This window comes from Suillus discolor (assembly GCF_016758755.1).
Source record: "Suillus discolor strain FC423 chromosome Unknown F5147scaffold_7, whole genome shotgun sequence".
Lineage (NCBI taxonomy): Eukaryota > Fungi > Basidiomycota > Agaricomycetes > Boletales > Suillaceae > Suillus > Suillus discolor.
The window spans coordinates 199,968-216,011 of NW_024541254.1; the positions used below are offsets into that span (position 1 = coordinate 199,968).

The following is a 16,044-nucleotide window of genomic DNA, read 5'->3' on the forward strand; positions in this document are numbered from 1 at the left end:
TGCCGGGTACCCCATCATGCTGTATTCGGAATAGGGATATTAACCTCGACCAAGCCCATCCCAAGCGGTGAAATTCATGTCAAGGGGAGAGGCAGTTTCAAGCTTGATTAAATCGGCTGATCTGTGTGCCCAGGTATCTATCGAGTACGAGCATTTGCGGAATAGGGTAAAGCCGGCCGACTTGAGTCACTTGACCTTAATCCTTAGCACTCGAGTTATCTTGAGCGAGTAGTTGACAGTTCCAAGAGCGTGGCCGCTCAAACACCTATGAGGAAAAATATATATTGATCTCAATTTGGATGGTCGGACACAGCGGACACTCGAGTATGACAGCCATAGCATACGGAAGCAACCGGCGGACGATGAGAGGGAGTGATACAATCACAAATAGAGGCTAATCAGTTATCTCTAGTAGCTCTTTACCCAACCGCACATCTCGATGGCCCATAAAACTCTGTGACGATCTAGGAATAACATGCGAACTGTGATGTTTTGCAGCATCGCGAGATCAGAAGGGTTACCCACCTGCATGATAGCCCAGCCTGCGGAATGCGCAGTCCCTGCACGACCTCCAAGTCAACACCCAGCAGAAAATATGCTACATCTTCAACCTTGTTGTTTTGCATCTGATTGCCCACGTCATGCGCATCGCACGGACCTGGATAAAGCTTGCGTAGATGACGGTGCCGGTGAAGAGGAATGCCGGTAACTCTCGATGATCAGAATTTCCAATATGTGGAGGGTTCTTGTCATTTCATCATCTGTCAAGGGTATCCAGGCTTGTCGATCTTGAAGCTGATCTTGGCAGGTGCAAGGGGGTCTTGTGACGTACAGCCCCTGTCGTCCATTTACCATCCTCGACGGACCAGATGGATGATGCAAATGGGCCGAGTTGGGATACCACCGAAATATGGAACGCCTCGGCTCGTCGAGCTCAGCATTGATCTGTTTGTCAAAGCGGCAAGTATCTGACCACGCAAATTCCACTGGCCTTCTCGCAGAAAACGCAAACTTTTGGAGCTTTGTGAATCCCAAAGCTCTGACTTGAGTCTTTTTTTATTCTTCAAGAGTCACGTCCCCTGTTTTGAATCACCGGTGAGACAAGGTGGTGTTTCAGACGACGCCCGAGTGCCTACACCATGAAGACTGGATGAAAGTAAGCCTAAAGAGCTCTCTCACGTCATCGAGCTCAACCAAAGCCACGTCTGATAGGCGTATGAGAAAGATTGGGGTATCGTTCATCACATATTTATCAAAGATGAGTAGGTCGTCTGTCGTACGACGCATGATAGGTCACTATCAGCTGCAAACCAAATTGAATGTCTCGAAAAAAATGGCGCGACACTCAACTCAACTCACCAGCTGGAGATCACGAGATGTTCCAACGCATCAGAAGGCTTCACAAAAGTTCCCCGCGCTCAAATCAACCAACTACAAATAATCAGGTGAGACTTTAGCGTCTAGGTTACGGCAACATCCTCACTTACCTCAAGTGAGCAGTAATTCCAAGGCAGTACATTTTTCATCAGCATCAGTTCCTCAAATGAAACAACATCTTCGAAACATCACCTCAAGCTCCATGGGGAGGAATGAAGACATGTGTTCCGTATGCTGTGAAGATGCTGCATAGCCTCACGAAGAACAGCGTTAGCACTGCATATTTTTGTGCTCATCAGAAGAGGTATGGTCTCATGTCCGAGCAGACCCCGTGCAGCCCAGGCCTGATGTACGAGAGCACTCCCGTGATCACTGATCCATCATTAATTAAGACATGTGGGCAATTGAACATCCTCGACGGAATAGCCTGACACTCGAGCAGGTGATATGTTCGGTGCCAGAGCGGAGGAGATCTGATCATCGTTTTGGGTTAAGCCCACCACTTCAAAGTTCAGTACTCGGTGCCCGGTCCCGGCGTGTTAGAAGTTGCAACTCACCCATATCAGGGCTTGTGTGATTTTCACTACGCACGAATGCTGCATATGGACACCAATGTCATGATCTGTGCTCATGCAATTTCTGTATCTGTGTTAGTTACTTATGTGAGCAAAGGGGAAAAACGTTGGCAGAATTACTTATCTGAGCTAGGCAGAAGTATTATCGAGTGGCATGATTTGTACATAAGTCCGAAGGGTTAGCTTAGATCCGAATAATCGGCCCGCAATGCGCATCTGTGTAGAAGTCGAAGATGCATCGATGAGTGATGAATCCAAATCAACCGAAGGGGCCCCGGGCAATGCGTCTGGAAAAGCTTAATCACCCCGTAGAAAGAAGAAGGGCGTGCAGAATGGTACATACCCTTGATTCAAAGCGTGATTGAAATATTGACGCTTGCCTCAGTCGGTACTTAAACGAGTTAGAGGTGTGTGACGTGACAACGCGTTGTGTCACGTCGGGTATAAACGCGTCGCGTCCGCTTTTACATACCGTTCACAACTTCTCACCCACTGTAAATGCCTCTCACGACATGCCAGCACAAAAAGGCCCACCAGACGCCGAGGATATTTCGTCATCTTCAAAGAAATCGCGCACTTCTCACTCGCTGCGAAAGCGTGCATCAAACTATTCTTGCTCGCCATGACACATACCCGATCCCAGATTCAGACATGACGAGAGCTCTGAAGATATCCATCAGGCACTAGTCGAGTTGGCTCAGTATGCTAGAGCTTGAGCAGGATGTTCAGCGAAGAGGGCTGGTTCCGCCCCCAAGGTTATAAGCGTTGATCAAGTTGCGGCTATCGAGAAGATCAAAAAGGCTGCTAACGGGTGGTATCAAAAGCAGATGGCCGTAGATATCCTCGGTCATTCTCATCTGCCAACCTGTTATAAACGCGAAGGAATTGGAAACCGTCGTGTAATACATTTAGGTCTCAAGATCTCAGGTCTGAGATAATGGTCTTGAACTGTTAACACAGATCAACCATTAGGTGTACTGCCAAGTGGTTCTATGATGGTGTTTGCGTTGATCTAGCCGAAGGGCGTGGCGGTCCACTTCAACACATCTGCCAAGTCTGTCTCATTGATTATTCTCTTTTTAAACATGACCTGTTCCTTTAATGCGAAGCAGATATTTGGACCTCCACCTCAAAGATCGCCATATACACATCCACTGGAGCGATAGTGGAGAGCTCAAATTAGCTATGGAACGTGTGGCACATGTCACTCATCGTCTTTCTTGCCTTACAAATGTTTTGAAGATACAGCTTCTTTCTTGGTACTGATCGATTCCACAGGTACATACTCACCCTATAATTTACCTTACACCGCTGTTGCTCCTATAAATGGTCTCCAATATTTTCATTAGTATCCCTGGCGGCCGTCGAGAGATGACGTCGATGATAAACCAGAAGAACTTCGTGCGTGGAAAAATTAATCATGGTAAAGGTATCCACCAGAAATGTGCCTGATCACGTGATGGTGGAGCTGACTTGAGTGTGCGCGTGTTCCTTGGTTTGTCACAGCTAGTACTGAGCTATTATGTCTACGCCAGCGCATGCTCAAGCTGGCCCTCCCGCTGAGCAGGATGAAAGTCCAGTCCGGAAATTGTTTTCAGTGGTTCAAGTCAGCGCATATTTACCTGAAATCTATATAATACCACAGCTAACCCAACCCATAGCAAGTGTTTTTGATATGGGCATTCTCTCAACTTGGTGCGTCACCAATTATTTGCTTAGCAACTCAAAGACTCATTGGAAAATGTTTAGCTATGAAACTCATAGCACCGGCAAAACCTGCAACTGTGCCTTCCGTAGCGACACCTGGTAATGATGATGCCGCCCAACCAGGTGAGGTCAACCCATTCCTTTTACCCCCCGTACAGGCATATACTGCGTGGAAACTTGGACAACCTCTATCCATGCACGTATATTTCTCGACCTCGCCTAATGGCGATGTGTTTTCCCGTCAATGGACGTCAGCGTGGCGGGAAGACCAGGACGCCGGTCTTCCCAATTTCGTCTGGGAGAACATCACTTTCGGAGACTGGAAGGAGACAAGGGTTGCCACGTATGATATTAATCTGCCCCTAGTGAGCTTCTTAATCTCATTCCTCTGATGTCCATATGGAAACTTGTACAGGCTGTGCAAAAGAATGGATCCTTATGGGCGGATGTTTTCCTTGTCAAAGATGGCGCAAGTCCGGACCCTTCAAATCCCTCTTTCGATCCTCATTCTGTGCATCATGTCCGGAAACGTGAGTTTAGAATCACACAGCTTCTACTGCGAGATTGACTCGAGTCCATTTCAGTTTTGACGCGGTACATGCCCAAAGTCAAAGCACGCAAAGAGAAAAACTTGCTTTCCAATCCGGATGACAATGAAGAGGTGGAAGAGGTTTGTCGCTGTATTCATTTTCTTGCTACTGCTTTCGACCAGTAGGATCCTTCAGGAGCCGCAAGACGATATCATAGTATCGTATTGGCACAAGGTAGATCTTGATTTGCATGAATATTTTCCCCACATAAACCCATAAACAGAACCTCACGTTGGCCCTCGTTTCCGACGAGACGGTCATAGCAGTCAACAAGGTGCCCCCAGTTCTGGTTGAGCGTATGTCTGTCTTAAAGGGTTTAGGACGCATAATTCACTATGATTTAGATATACATCTGGTTCCGGGCGCGCGGGATGACACTGGCACTAAAGGATTCTACAAGCCTATAATCTTCCCCAATGACTTCTGGTTACTTCGCTCGCATCTGACCGAAATTAACACAACTACTCCGACGTTGCCGCTGGAAGTAATTTTCCAACCCATGTCATACTTCAAATTCCAGATACTTGCGTCGATGAGTCATGGCTTTGACGAAGCCCTCAAGCAACAAGGTGGTGGCGCAGGAGCGGAACTTGATGAGGTCAAACGAATGCTTACCGAGACTAATCCGTGGTTCCTGGGTTTGACTGGACTGGTTAGCATATTGCACGTTGTGTAAGTGCATCGTAGCGATTATCGGATATGTTACTAATCCTGTGGCGTATGAAGATTTGAGATGCTTGCCTTCAAATCAGACGTTTCGCACTGGCGCCAGCGGAAGGAGTTGGTGGGTGTCTCTGTCAGGTGAGATATTACGTGGTACAGGTGTCGTTGGCTGTCATAATGACTCCTCATTCTCCTTCAACAGAACGGTATGTTCCCTTTTCTGGAGACGCCCCAGTCTCAAATTGATCGGCATATTGGATCGTTTTTTAGATAATGACGAACGTGTTTGTCCAGACCGTGGTGCTTTTATACCTCATTGACAACAACGAAAACACGAGCTGGATGATTCTTATGGGGTCTGGGATGGGTGTCGTTATCGAGGCCTGGAAGGTGCATGAGGAACATTGCCGCAAAATTGAGTTGGGCTGATTCTATTCGCAGATCACCAAGGCTGTGGATATCAGCATTATCACTACTCCGTCTGGCTCTCAACTGCCCTATATGCTTAGTATCAAAGGTACAGTTTCTTGCACGTGGTTTCGTGAGCTGAAATATGGCCCATCAGATAAGCATGTCCTCAGTGACGATGAGAAGAAAACACAAGAGTGAGTCAATGCAGTCGCTACTGATTCAGGATGATGAATATTGACATAAGGATTTGATCAGATATGACAAGCTTGCATTCCGCATTGTGTCATACTTTACTATTCCATTACTCGCCGCTTATACGATCTACTCATTGATTTATGAGACCCATAAAGGATGGTACAGCTTCGTGATCTCGACGCTGACTTCTTTTGTGTACATGTTTGGCTTTGTAAGTCCACATTACATGCTGCTATTCGGCTACTTCCTGACACCGATTTGAACTATGACAGGCACAATTGATACCTCAACTCATTATCAATTATAAACTCAAGGTTTGTCACTTGCCCATACGGGGTGTACATCCTGTCCAGATTGCTATATTTCTTCAGAGCGTGGCGCATATGCCCATGAAGGCAATGATATATAAGTCGTTATCAACAGTTGTCGACGACCTTTTTGCGTAAGAATTCACGAATAAACCAGTGCGTGATTCCAAGCTCACAAGACCTTTCGCGGGAATACAGGTTCTGCATCAAGATGCCGATGCTGCACCGGCTGGCGTGCTTCCGGGATGATGTTGTGTTTTTAATTTTCCTGTATCAGGTGAGTTCTATTTCTCCATACGTTAGTCTAGACTCAAGCCTCGTGCCTGCTCAGCGCTGGATCTACCGCATCGACCCTAAACGAGTGAACGAGTATGGTCAGGTGATGGCGGAGGATGTCATTAAAGCTGATGACAGTGGTGAGACAAAGAAGGACAAGTAGACTTCCAAGGACGCTTGATCAACACAGCGTCTTGGAATGCTTTGTCTAATATTTTTATTCTTCTGCGTGTTAACTCCTGTGGGACCCGCGTAAATGCGATTGACTCATCCTGAAGTGCCTAGTGTTTTGACGTTTGCTTGCTAAATCAGGTGGAGTGTATTATCTAGAGTACTTGAATACTGTGATCAGGAGTAATATCCCAATTGTTCTGATGCATCATGCTCCTTTGTTTTGGCCGTCGTTGGAACATTTTTGACTTTTGCGGCTATATTGGATAAAATTAGGCAGAAACACGCGAAGTTTACCGCACTCATCGGACCGTGGAAAAACGTTCTTGATTGGGATGACTATGACACTGGAATCTGGATTCATATCCGCATCTCTGACTCCCCCGTCAACACTAGTGTTATAATCTCCTTGTCTTTCATCTTGCTAGGTCACCGTCAACCATGGCGAATGTCCGCCAGGATGATACAACCAGGGCTTGTAAATGTCTCAATATTCGAATAGAATCTAGGCAACCGCCACCGCAGAGCACGCCTCCAGATTTTCTCAAGGACAGTGTAATAGATTCAGTCTATACACTGATGTATGTTGGTCAGGACGGTCTCAGTGTTGTCAGTCGCATCTTTCATCTGCCACAATTTTTTTTGCCGTGAATTCTGATTTATATCATAGGCTCATCCTCAATTGACAATGAGAACACGCAAAATGGGTCCCTCTCTGGCCGATACAAATCGATGCATCCGGTATACGACATTGACTTGTTTATTGTGTCAGACCCTCGCATATCGTGTACAACAGTTGGTCCCACTGGATGTAGAGGGTCAGGAGGGACCGTTGCTTCCGACTTATGATTGGGTTGAGCAGGACATACTGATGAGCAGTTGCGGCTGGATTGAGGTACACGCCGAGTGCCTGGTGAGTCACTTTCCTCCGGTTGCTAGTGATGAAGCTAGGTCTCTAGCACAATTCCCTCAATCCTTTGTACAATTTCCGGGGATATGTCATGACGTCTATGACGTGATGTCATTCATGATTGCATGCAGGGTTTACTGACAGGATACTTTCTTTAGGATGCAGATGCCGTCTTCAGGCTCTGGTCGTCAACGACATATTCCCCAATTTTTAATGTTGCTGTGCCGCCAAGTACCTCCACGCCGTCTACGCAACCCTCCGACATCGCCTCCACTGACGTGTCGCGCTCCCGAGTACTCTCTGATCCTATATTGTCGAACTTACGTCCCTTGTTTCCACCCGCGCCCTTTGTACCTTCACATCCCGTTTTCGCTCACCTATCGTCCATAGCCACATCTAAGTCACAGGGTCTAAGATCGTCCGCTGAGGAGCAGTTCGCCGCTCTTATACGGGATAAAGTCGCTGAAATTGAGAAGGCCGAAGAAGATTTGAAAAGAGCTGTGGAAAGCCTGTGGAAAAGATTTCTGGAGAGCTTAGGTCAGACGGAGAAGGATTGGGGCGCTTCCGATGTTGCTAAGCGGAGGGACCCTTCAAGAAAGCCCAACACCAACAATGCAGGGGGGCCGGCCGTTGGTTCACCGGTGGTTACCGTACGGGACTTCGTACCTGTTGTTAGCCCCGGAAGAATGGTTTCCCCTGGGCCGCGATCGGTTCCAAGAGTATCTTCGCTATCTGCTTCGCTTGCAACTTCAGCATTTCACCATCCTCGTGCCCTTCGGGAAGGAAATACACATTCTGGACAGGCAAGCGATATTCCACGTTCGCCACCGCCTTATTCGTCCCACCCGTCATCTATCGGATCAGCTGACAGTCGGTCACTGTCATCCACTACTTCATCTAGAGAACTACTACCACTGATGACGGGCGAAAGTCTCATTCAGCCGTTTAAACGAAGCATGGATGAGGCTCGGGACACGGCTGCGAGCTTCCGATATTTTATCGATATGGAAGCTGAGATGGAAATTATGCGCGGACGTCAGCGACTCCCAGCAACCGGAACGACCGCTACAGAGACGTGGAAGGCGACCGAAGGTGCGCAACCGAGTAATGCTTCCACTTCTGCCAGCGCACCCGGTGACGAAGAGAATAAGCTGAAGGGAGCGAAAGAGGGCCGATTGCAGAAGCCAGATCACGGCAGGAATGGCAATGAGTCGAGGGGGAAGCGCAAGGTAACATTTGACATCAAACCAGACACGCTGATAGCCGACGGGCCGAATCCGGAGAAAAATGGAAGCAGTCAAGGACGTGATGTTCAAGGTAGCCAACTATGACGATTTTTACGCGATTTTCTGACGATGGTTTTATTTCAGACATGATATTTGATCTGGATGGTGAAAGCAGCGATCGGGATTCGTCAGACGCAGCTCCTGTCCTTCCATTCAAAGAGATTCCACACATTCCCCGACGCCGTGCACGCGTCCGCAACAGCACGAGTCATGTTGGCCTACCCACATCTCTTTCATCATTGAGGCCGACCTCTTTGCCCGCCTATGCTTCTCTTCGAGCCCAGATAACTAAGCAGAGCTCGACATCTAGAACACAACCCCCAACTTCTGAGCAGTTGCCAACTGAATCTATTCGACACAGCATTGAAGCTGAGGCTCCTGATCCCCAGGAACAGGAAATTTTAAAGTTGGTTGCCGCTGATACCCCGAGTCACAGAGGTGCTTGGAAGCCCAATAGCAGAGCGTGGCAGTTGTTTGTCAGTAGACGAGGTGGGAAGAACGGCTCAGCTGGAGCATTTATACCAGAGGAGGCTGAAGTGGGCATTACTGTTAGTGATACCGATGATAGTGACGATATAACTTCGGGTCAGTTTTTTTCCATTTAATGAAGTCGCCGTGCTGAAAACTCATTTAGGTACACATTATCATCTTCCAGGAATCCCGGGGTCGTTACCCATTAGTATTGGGCCGTTGTCACGCAAACGAGAACCTCTATCATTGGCGTCATATCAGCCAAAGACATCCCTTCCTGACCGTGCTAGTGCGATGGTGCCTCCTTTGCCAAATATGGTTAGTAGGCATTCTACTTCTGCTTTGCGCAAAGCTTCGTATGCTGCTCGCGATCGTGACCGTTGCATGGACCCCGGGACCCTGGATTTTATCTCGCAAGATGATGAGGGTGACGAGGATGATGAGAGTGATGATGAACTTCCTCAAATGGACCTTCCTGACGAATCACGGGGGAGACAACGAGCATTAAAGATACTTGAAGCGCGAAGTAAAGTTCCAGCGGCTGGGATGTGGAGAAGCCTGGCATAGGATGCGCTTCAAGTTGATGATCTACTTTATTCTTTCAATAATAACCGTGCCCCATCTACTTTGCACCTTGATAGCCTACTTGTACCTATACTATTTGTTGTACATGGTACGGATTTTCTGGCTTGCATCATGGTCCGTTTCCTGCGATCGCGGAAGGCTTTATGTAAGTTTTGATATCTGTGGCGTCGATCGCGGAGCCCCAATGAGGTACGTTTGCGTATGTAGTCAAGACATAATATGGCCCTGTATACCGTCATCTCGTTCCTGCAGATCTTGTTAGACGCTTCGCTTGGAGACCATGATGTCGTTTATAGAAACCGAGTTATCGAGCACATGGACGAGTTCCACCATTGCACAAGGTCGGAAATCTCCGGATGCCTGCAGGCTGCTTTGTGGCTGTGTGATAAGATCCCGTGAGTCATGCTGCCACGCTCGCTCCTTAAACATTCATGAGCGCGATCAAAGTCGGCGTTATCACAGGTCAGGGTGCTGTCAACTTCATATCGCCGACGGTAAAACTAAGCTCAAAACTCCGTCAGTCAGCGATACAGCGTCGGTGGACGCGGCTGCAGACAAATCTGGTCCAACCATCCAGGAGATCGTTCGCCAACGGGGGCATGGCTGCGTACGCTCGACCATTCTTCCAGATGATGAACGACAAATAAGGGAGACAGTCAAAAACTGGTGCTATGACGTTGACAATACTGTTGACTGGATCATCTCCACTGGGGGAACGGGATTCGGCGTGCGCGATCGGACACCCGAAGTAGATCCCATTCATGCTGCTTCTGCAGGTACTGACTTCCTCCTTTTTAGGCGATTGCCCCTTTATTGGAGCGCGAAGCAGCAGGAATCGTTCATCTACTGCTAGCCGAGTCGTTAAAGCGCACTCCGCTGGCAGCACTATCTCGACCTGTTGCAGGTACAGTGAAAAATACTCTCGTCGTCACACTGCCTGGCAGTGTGAAGGCAGTCAAAGAAAATCTGGAGGCTCTTTTCGCAAATGGGTTCATTGAACATGCCATCGATCTCATCAGAGGTGGAACTGGCAAGCAGGTGCATGCTGCTATGGGCTCGGGACACGGTGGAGTTCCGCATCACCACCACCACCATCATGATCACCACGTGCCTCAGCCTCGGGCAATTTTATCTCATGATCCTTCTTTACCTGGTATGTCTTCATCCAATACTGAGTCCGCATCGAAGCATTATGCGATTATAAACAGTTTATGCTCGTCATCGCGTTTCACCATATCCGCAAATATCCCTCGAGGACGCTTTGAATATAATCGTGAATGAAATACAACCACTGGGCGTGGTATCTCTTCCTGTCAGTGAAAGCCAGGAAACATCGAGTACGTGCTGAGTATTAACAGGTGACACCTGCACTGGCTGGTAACATTCTCGGCGAAGATGTCTATGCTCCACAAAATGTTCCTTCATCCAAGACCACCAGCGTAGATGGTTATGCGCTTCGCTGTTAGTCTTCGTATCTGTCACATATGACGAGCTATGCTGATGTAGCCGTTAGCGTCTGACCCTCCTGGAACGTACAAGGTTTTAACTTCTAGAACTCACGCGCTGGCCGATGTTCTTCCTGAAGGATCAATTTTTCGAATTAACACGGGAGGGCCCCTCCCAGCAGGAACTGATACAGTGATCATGGTTGAAGACACTGAGCTATTATCCACCGCCAAGGACGCTGATGGACAGGATGCAGAAGAAAAGGAGGTGAAAACACTCGTACAGGTCCCGCCAGGCGACAATATCCGAGAACCGGGCTCTGATGTGCACAAGGGTGACCTTGTGCTTCAGAGAGGCGAGATCTTAACAAGTCTCGGAGGCGAAGTTGGGACCCTAACGTTTGTCGGGCGAAAAGAGGTATGTCGACGAATAGGCATGTGTCAGTGCAGAGATGAACTGGTATAGGTCAAAGTGCATCGCAAGCCTGTTGTCGCTATCCTGAGTACGGGAAACGAGCTTCTAGATCTCCAATCTCCTAAACCACTTCCCTCTGATGGTTGGGGAGGCATTTGGGATACAAACCGACCATCGCTACAGGCAGCCCTCGAAGGAATGGGATATAATGTTGTTGACCTTGGAATTGTTGCCGATGAGTAAGAGGTTTTATTTCTTCAACACTCATCGTCTGATTCGGCTCTAGTATCGACGCACATGTGAAAGCAATAAAACAAGGTCTCGAAAGTGCCGACCTTTTGCTCACGACAGGCGGGACATCCATGGGAGCAAGCGACCTTCTCAAGCCTGTGATCGAACGCCAGTTCGGGGGTACGGTCCATTTTGGTCGGGTATCAATGAAACCCGGAAAGCCAACTACATTTGCGAGTCTTCCGACTGCGCAAGGAGAACACAAGAGGAAATTCATGTTTGCTCTCCCCGGTAACCCTGCCTCTGCCCTGGTCACATTCTATGTCTTTGTCATACCAGCGTTGCGGAAGCTTGGCGGATGGCCTGGTGAAAGATGCCACCTACCACGTGTACGTGTGAAGGTAGGTGTAACTCATGCCTTCAAGAAGGTTTTTCTTGACAACGATACGGTAGCTGAGTGATGCCATGCGACTGGACTCTCGTGTTGAATTCCATCGTGTGATCGTGAGAGCCGGGGAGGAAGGTTTACGAGCAACGAGCACAGGTGGCCAAAGATCTAGTCGAGTTGCAAGCCTGAGCGGAGCGAACGGCCTTGTACAACTGCCAACAAAAAGGGAGGGTGGGCCAGATAGATTGGAAGCTGGGAGTTATGCAGATGCTGTCATTATCGGAGAGTTGTACATGTCAGATCCTACATCATAAACATAGTCACGACTCACTAGCAACGTTCATAATGAAATCAAGCTCAAGTCCTGTAAGAGTTTGTGTTGCTACATCGCAGTGGTTCGGTGCAGCCCGTGGCTTAAGGGGGAAATGGCGCCATTTGGTGCGCCTGTTGCATTGACAACACTGCGATACATACAGCCAGCAGATATACACCACTTGCTCGCTGGAAACGTTGACAGCTTCGACAATGGTCAACGCAGCTTTCCAGCTGCCGGACTGATCAAATTTAGTGAGTAACGGGGTGTGACATCACATCCCGACTCCCGACGCTCTCGTTCCGGGGGGTGCGGCAGTCAAGCACGCTGAGCTACATGTACACAAGCTACACATCTCTCGCTCAGGCTTGGCTAGCCTTGATGGAGGCGAACAATCTCATGTCCCTGGGCTTCCATGTAATCACGAGACGATTTGATGTCGATACTCACAGCCACAATTCCATATCGACCATCGACCTTCAAAAAATGGAGTTGTAGCTCATCTCAAGTACCACACCTGAATGATAGTCTGAAGACCATGGGGGCGTCATAGCCTCTGTCGCAGTTTTCTCCGACAGACACCATATGGTCACCGGCTCGTTAGACAACACGCTTCGCGTGTAACCTGAAGACAGGTGTCGCGTTGAAGAAAATGATAGGGCATCGCGGCGGGGATTGGCAGCATCGGAGGTACTTTTACGGTCATTTCTCGCCTTCTCGTTGTCTCAGTTAGCATCTTTTTGATGTCAAGGCTAAGTCTTTGATTAAAAAAAGTATGTCCATTGTCCACACTCTTGACTGTTATGCTGCAAATCGAGCATGCGTCATCCCGCAGACGACTGTTCAAAATACATACATCGCGGGGGACTTTTCTGTTGCCGAAGAGCTATTCACATAACTTGAAAAGATCGACACTGCTGCCAACGGCCACACATCGTGTGCCAACCGCTCACTCGTTATGGCATGCAGATATCATTGGGACTGCGCGCTTCAGGACAGGACGCAATCAAGATGAGGTGTACTGACTGACCCAACATGAGCACTTTATGACTCTAACCATCGTCGTCATATAGTCCATCAAGAGCCCTCACTGGCAGGCTATATCTCTAGGGACATTGCCTTCAGTGGAAAGGAGCTAGTGACCTCACGTTCACGTTGAGTTCGCTCGGTATTGTGAAGTTGCGGACATTCTGTGAAATTACTCGCGATGCAGGGTTCGCCGGGCCTAGAGCGATACATGCTACATCGACTAAAGCAACCACGTTCCTCGCTGCGAAATATCGTGGCCGCGGAACCGGCTTCAAAACTCTATACCCTGCTTGGCAACATAGGCAGACTTATTTGCCTTCCATGGTGTTCCGTATCACAGGGGTCAGACGGAGGCGCGATCTCACTATCAAACACGCGACTAGAGTCACGTATGGAGCCAAAACAGACGGGATTCATGGCCTGCTGATCACGATGGAAAAGAGGCTCACTCCGGTATGGCCTGGTCGCCAGACAGTCTTGCCTGTCCGTGCCTGGAATCGGTATCTCCTTAAGCCCACTCCTTTGGAGATGATACACTAAGCGAGGATGAATATTGGTCCGCGCCTGGATCTATTCGATGAGTCACCCGGTAGTTCTGATAGAGGACATGAGCTGGCTGATTCAGAATCAATCTCACGGGCTTTGCGATTGATTGCTCGCCTCAGACAACCTTTCAGCGCACTTTTGCTAGCGCAGCATTTCTGGTGCAGAATACAAAAGGATTGCTTCGGATCACAATACTATTGCAGAGATCAAAGACATAGCTTCTGTCGACGACATGATGGACGTCAGGTCCGTAGAAATATTATAATTGTGTGTATTTATTTGAAGATCAGAGATCACTGAGCAGTTGTTGTTTGTTTCTTTGACGATAACACTTGCACATGGTGTTTGCACGGATTCTACTTCACATCCATCTGCACAGGATCAACTATACACCACCTTTGCAGACCTTGGTGTTGTGATGAGATTCAAATTGCATTGTTGTCGACAACAAGAGATGAAAAACAATACTATTCCTTTTCAATGTTACGTCGTATTTATAGTCATCATAATGCCGTTGTTTTGAATACAACAATAAAATACACTGGATCTCAAGGAGACCGGCGCAGGTCTAGTTTATGTTACAAAATGACATGTCAACAGCTAGTAAACTCTACGTCTGGACAGCTTCGCTACGACCTACAACCGACGCACGACGTTGCGCTGCAACATAATGCTGACGCTTTTCCAAATCTGAAGAAAACATGAGAATGTACGAGGGCAAAAAGCGGTGAACAAACATACCATGAGCCCACATAGCAGCTCCAATGCGATTTGATACTGTGAAAACAAGACCGACGATTGGTAGACCCTCGAGTAGCGCCGCGACGAAACCGAACACTGAGCGTGATGTGAGTAAACACGCGAATCACGAGACGTCGTGCATACTTCGGTAGTCCCATTTACGTTCCTCAATAAATACAGCTTCTTGATGGGCCGTCATCTTCTTGGTGGCGAAATACTTGCCACAGTAGTCAGTATTGACGAGGAGAAGATAAGAATGAGTGCTTACTGGCTTGTGCAAGTCCTGAGCGGTGCTCAAGCCTTTGAAAGCCGCAGAGATAAATGTACCGACAAAAGGATACAGTGAAAGCGGAAGTAAGACGACTAGAGATGTAATACCTCAGGGAATAGCTCTGTGAATACCATAGAACACATGGTCACCTTTCTGTATGAGCATCTTCCAGAACCATATCTTGAACATATTGTCCAGACGACCCCAACGTTCATTGACAACAGGTGGGGAATCCCATTCTTCAACATATGGCTGCCAGAAATCGGGCCCTTTGCCGCGCGAGGCTACTGTTTGATCCCAGACACGTCGGCGGACAACGCGAATATTGCGAGCGACAAAAAAGTTGATGATGCTGGTAGCTTGTGATCCTACCAAGAGTATCGCGACGTCTGGTAGGATAAGTACATGATCAGTGTCAAAACATGATAACCGAATGAGCAGGCGCACATGTGGATATGCTGAAGGGCAACTTAAACCCTAGAAGCGTCTCGTGAGATAGTTCGCCTGCGGTTTCTTCGAATCGTGTTATGTAGCGCATGGAGAAGATGGAGGATGGGTTTGTGATGGCTACTTTGATGATGCGGCGCTGGATGCTGTATGATGCGCAAATCTGGCCGGAAGCTGTTGAGCATGTGTGCGTAGGGTATATTACAACTTACCCAGGCAAAACCACATATCAGCCCTCGTCGGGCGCCGTTGCGGCATTTATCCCACGCAGGAACATAGAGTGACTTATCGGTGAAGAGTCGGTATGCACCGACAACCACATATGAGGACGGGAAGTTGAGCCGCAGCATGGCTCGGTGCAGTTCCTGGGGAACCTCGTCATACTTGGACAAGTGGCTCACTGAATGTTCCAGGACTGGTTCTTCAGGCATATATCCAGAGTTTCAGGAGGTGAGGTCGAAGTTGCTAGTCGTTAACCGTGCGAATGCTGGACTAGCGAGTCGGAACCCAGAAGTGCATGCGGCTGTGTTATTTGCTTGAACTTCAATTTCTTTCTGAATGCAAACCATCTCTACAGTGACGAAGCGCTCCTGGGGCCAGTCTCATCTGTCTAAACTGTCACCGCACCTCACAAATGCACACTCCGAAAAAGCAAGCTCCCGCTACGTTGCCTGCACTGTCTGCAAGTGTGCA

General features: G+C 48.3%; 5 protein-coding genes across 5 annotated transcripts; 3 read left to right on the forward strand and 2 right to left on the reverse strand.

Moving 5' to 3' along the window:
* Window positions 1-639: 639 nt before the first annotated feature.
* Window positions 640-1,032, reverse strand: F5147DRAFT_569106 (uncharacterized protein; the record flags this gene model as incomplete). The annotated part of the gene is made up of 1 exon (XM_041430939.1): window positions 640-1,032. A coding segment is annotated over one exon (393 nt), but the record flags the coding sequence as incomplete, so codon positions are not given.
* Window positions 1,033-3,464: 2,432 nt separating this feature from the next.
* On the forward strand, window positions 3,465-6,492 carry F5147DRAFT_674551 (cleft lip and palate associated transmembrane protein). Its single transcript, XM_041435854.1, has 17 exons — window positions 3,465-3,558; window positions 3,614-3,647; window positions 3,702-4,024; window positions 4,075-4,189; window positions 4,244-4,329; window positions 4,385-4,423; window positions 4,473-4,545; window positions 4,594-4,921; window positions 4,976-5,050; window positions 5,182-5,302; window positions 5,354-5,429; window positions 5,478-5,517; window positions 5,579-5,729; window positions 5,791-5,832; window positions 5,890-5,960; window positions 6,025-6,103; window positions 6,158-6,492. The coding sequence occupies exons 1-17, from the start codon at window positions 3,475-3,477 to the stop codon at window positions 6,263-6,265; spliced, it is 1,845 nt and encodes a 614-aa protein (XP_041297149.1). The 5' UTR covers window positions 3,465-3,474; the 3' UTR covers window positions 6,266-6,492.
* A 115-nt stretch (window positions 6,493-6,607) lies between these two features.
* On the forward strand, window positions 6,608-9,652 carry F5147DRAFT_674556 (uncharacterized protein). Its single transcript, XM_041435855.1, has 5 exons — window positions 6,608-6,882; window positions 6,944-7,186; window positions 7,342-8,500; window positions 8,554-9,054; window positions 9,104-9,652. Exons 1-5 carry the CDS (start codon window positions 6,715-6,717, stop codon window positions 9,505-9,507), a joined length of 2,475 nt encoding a protein of 824 aa, XP_041297150.1. The 5' UTR covers window positions 6,608-6,714; the 3' UTR covers window positions 9,508-9,652.
* Window positions 9,653-9,956: 304 nt separating this feature from the next.
* Window positions 9,957-12,318, forward strand: F5147DRAFT_769198 (MoaB/Mog domain-containing protein; the record flags this gene model as incomplete). Its single annotated transcript, XM_041441029.1, has 9 exons — window positions 9,957-9,987; window positions 10,047-10,273; window positions 10,324-10,678; window positions 10,734-10,837; window positions 10,884-10,986; window positions 11,039-11,388; window positions 11,437-11,624; window positions 11,672-12,017; window positions 12,070-12,318. 9 exons carry the CDS (start codon window positions 9,957-9,959, stop codon window positions 12,316-12,318), a joined length of 1,953 nt encoding a protein of 650 aa, XP_041297151.1.
* A 2,056-nt stretch (window positions 12,319-14,374) lies between these two features.
* F5147DRAFT_674580 (uncharacterized protein) lies at window positions 14,375-15,852 on the reverse strand. The gene is made up of 7 exons (XM_041435856.1): window positions 15,564-15,852; window positions 15,352-15,514; window positions 15,054-15,293; window positions 14,902-14,996; window positions 14,778-14,850; window positions 14,634-14,729; window positions 14,375-14,582 (listed from the first exon to the last, which is right to left on the reverse strand). The coding sequence occupies exons 1-7, from the start codon at window positions 15,780-15,782 to the stop codon at window positions 14,503-14,505; spliced, it is 966 nt and encodes a 321-aa protein (XP_041297152.1). The 5' UTR covers window positions 15,783-15,852; the 3' UTR covers window positions 14,375-14,502.
* Window positions 15,853-16,044: the final 192 nt, after the last annotated feature.

Coding starts and splice junctions, on each gene's coding strand:
- F5147DRAFT_674551 (XM_041435854.1), top strand. CDS start 3,475: ATGTCTACGCCAGCGCATGCTCAAGCTGGCCCTCCCGCTGAGCAGGAT. Junction 4,190..4,243: donor TGTGCATCATGTCCGGAAAC/GTGAGTTTAGAA, acceptor AGTCCATTTCAG/TTTTGACGCGGTACATGCCC. Junction 4,424..4,472: donor TAGTATCGTATTGGCACAAG/GTAGATCTTGAT, acceptor ACCCATAAACAG/AACCTCACGTTGGCCCTCGT.
- F5147DRAFT_674556 (XM_041435855.1), top strand. CDS start 6,715: ATGGCGAATGTCCGCCAGGATGATACAACCAGGGCTTGTAAATGTCTC. Junction 6,883..6,943: donor GTCAGGACGGTCTCAGTGTT/GTCAGTCGCATC, acceptor TTTATATCATAG/GCTCATCCTCAATTGACAAT. Junction 7,187..7,341: donor AGGTACACGCCGAGTGCCTG/GTGAGTCACTTT, acceptor TACTTTCTTTAG/GATGCAGATGCCGTCTTCAG.
- F5147DRAFT_674580 (XM_041435856.1), bottom strand. CDS start 15,782: ATGCCTGAAGAACCAGTCCTGGAACATTCAGTGAGCCACTTGTCCAAG. Junction 14,730..14,777: donor ACGTAAATGGGACTACCGAA/GTATGCACGACG, acceptor CATCACGCTCAG/TGTTCGGTTTCGTCGCGGCG. Junction 14,583..14,633: donor AGCTGCTATGTGGGCTCATG/GTATGTTTGTTC, acceptor TGTTTTCTTCAG/ATTTGGAAAAGCGTCAGCAT.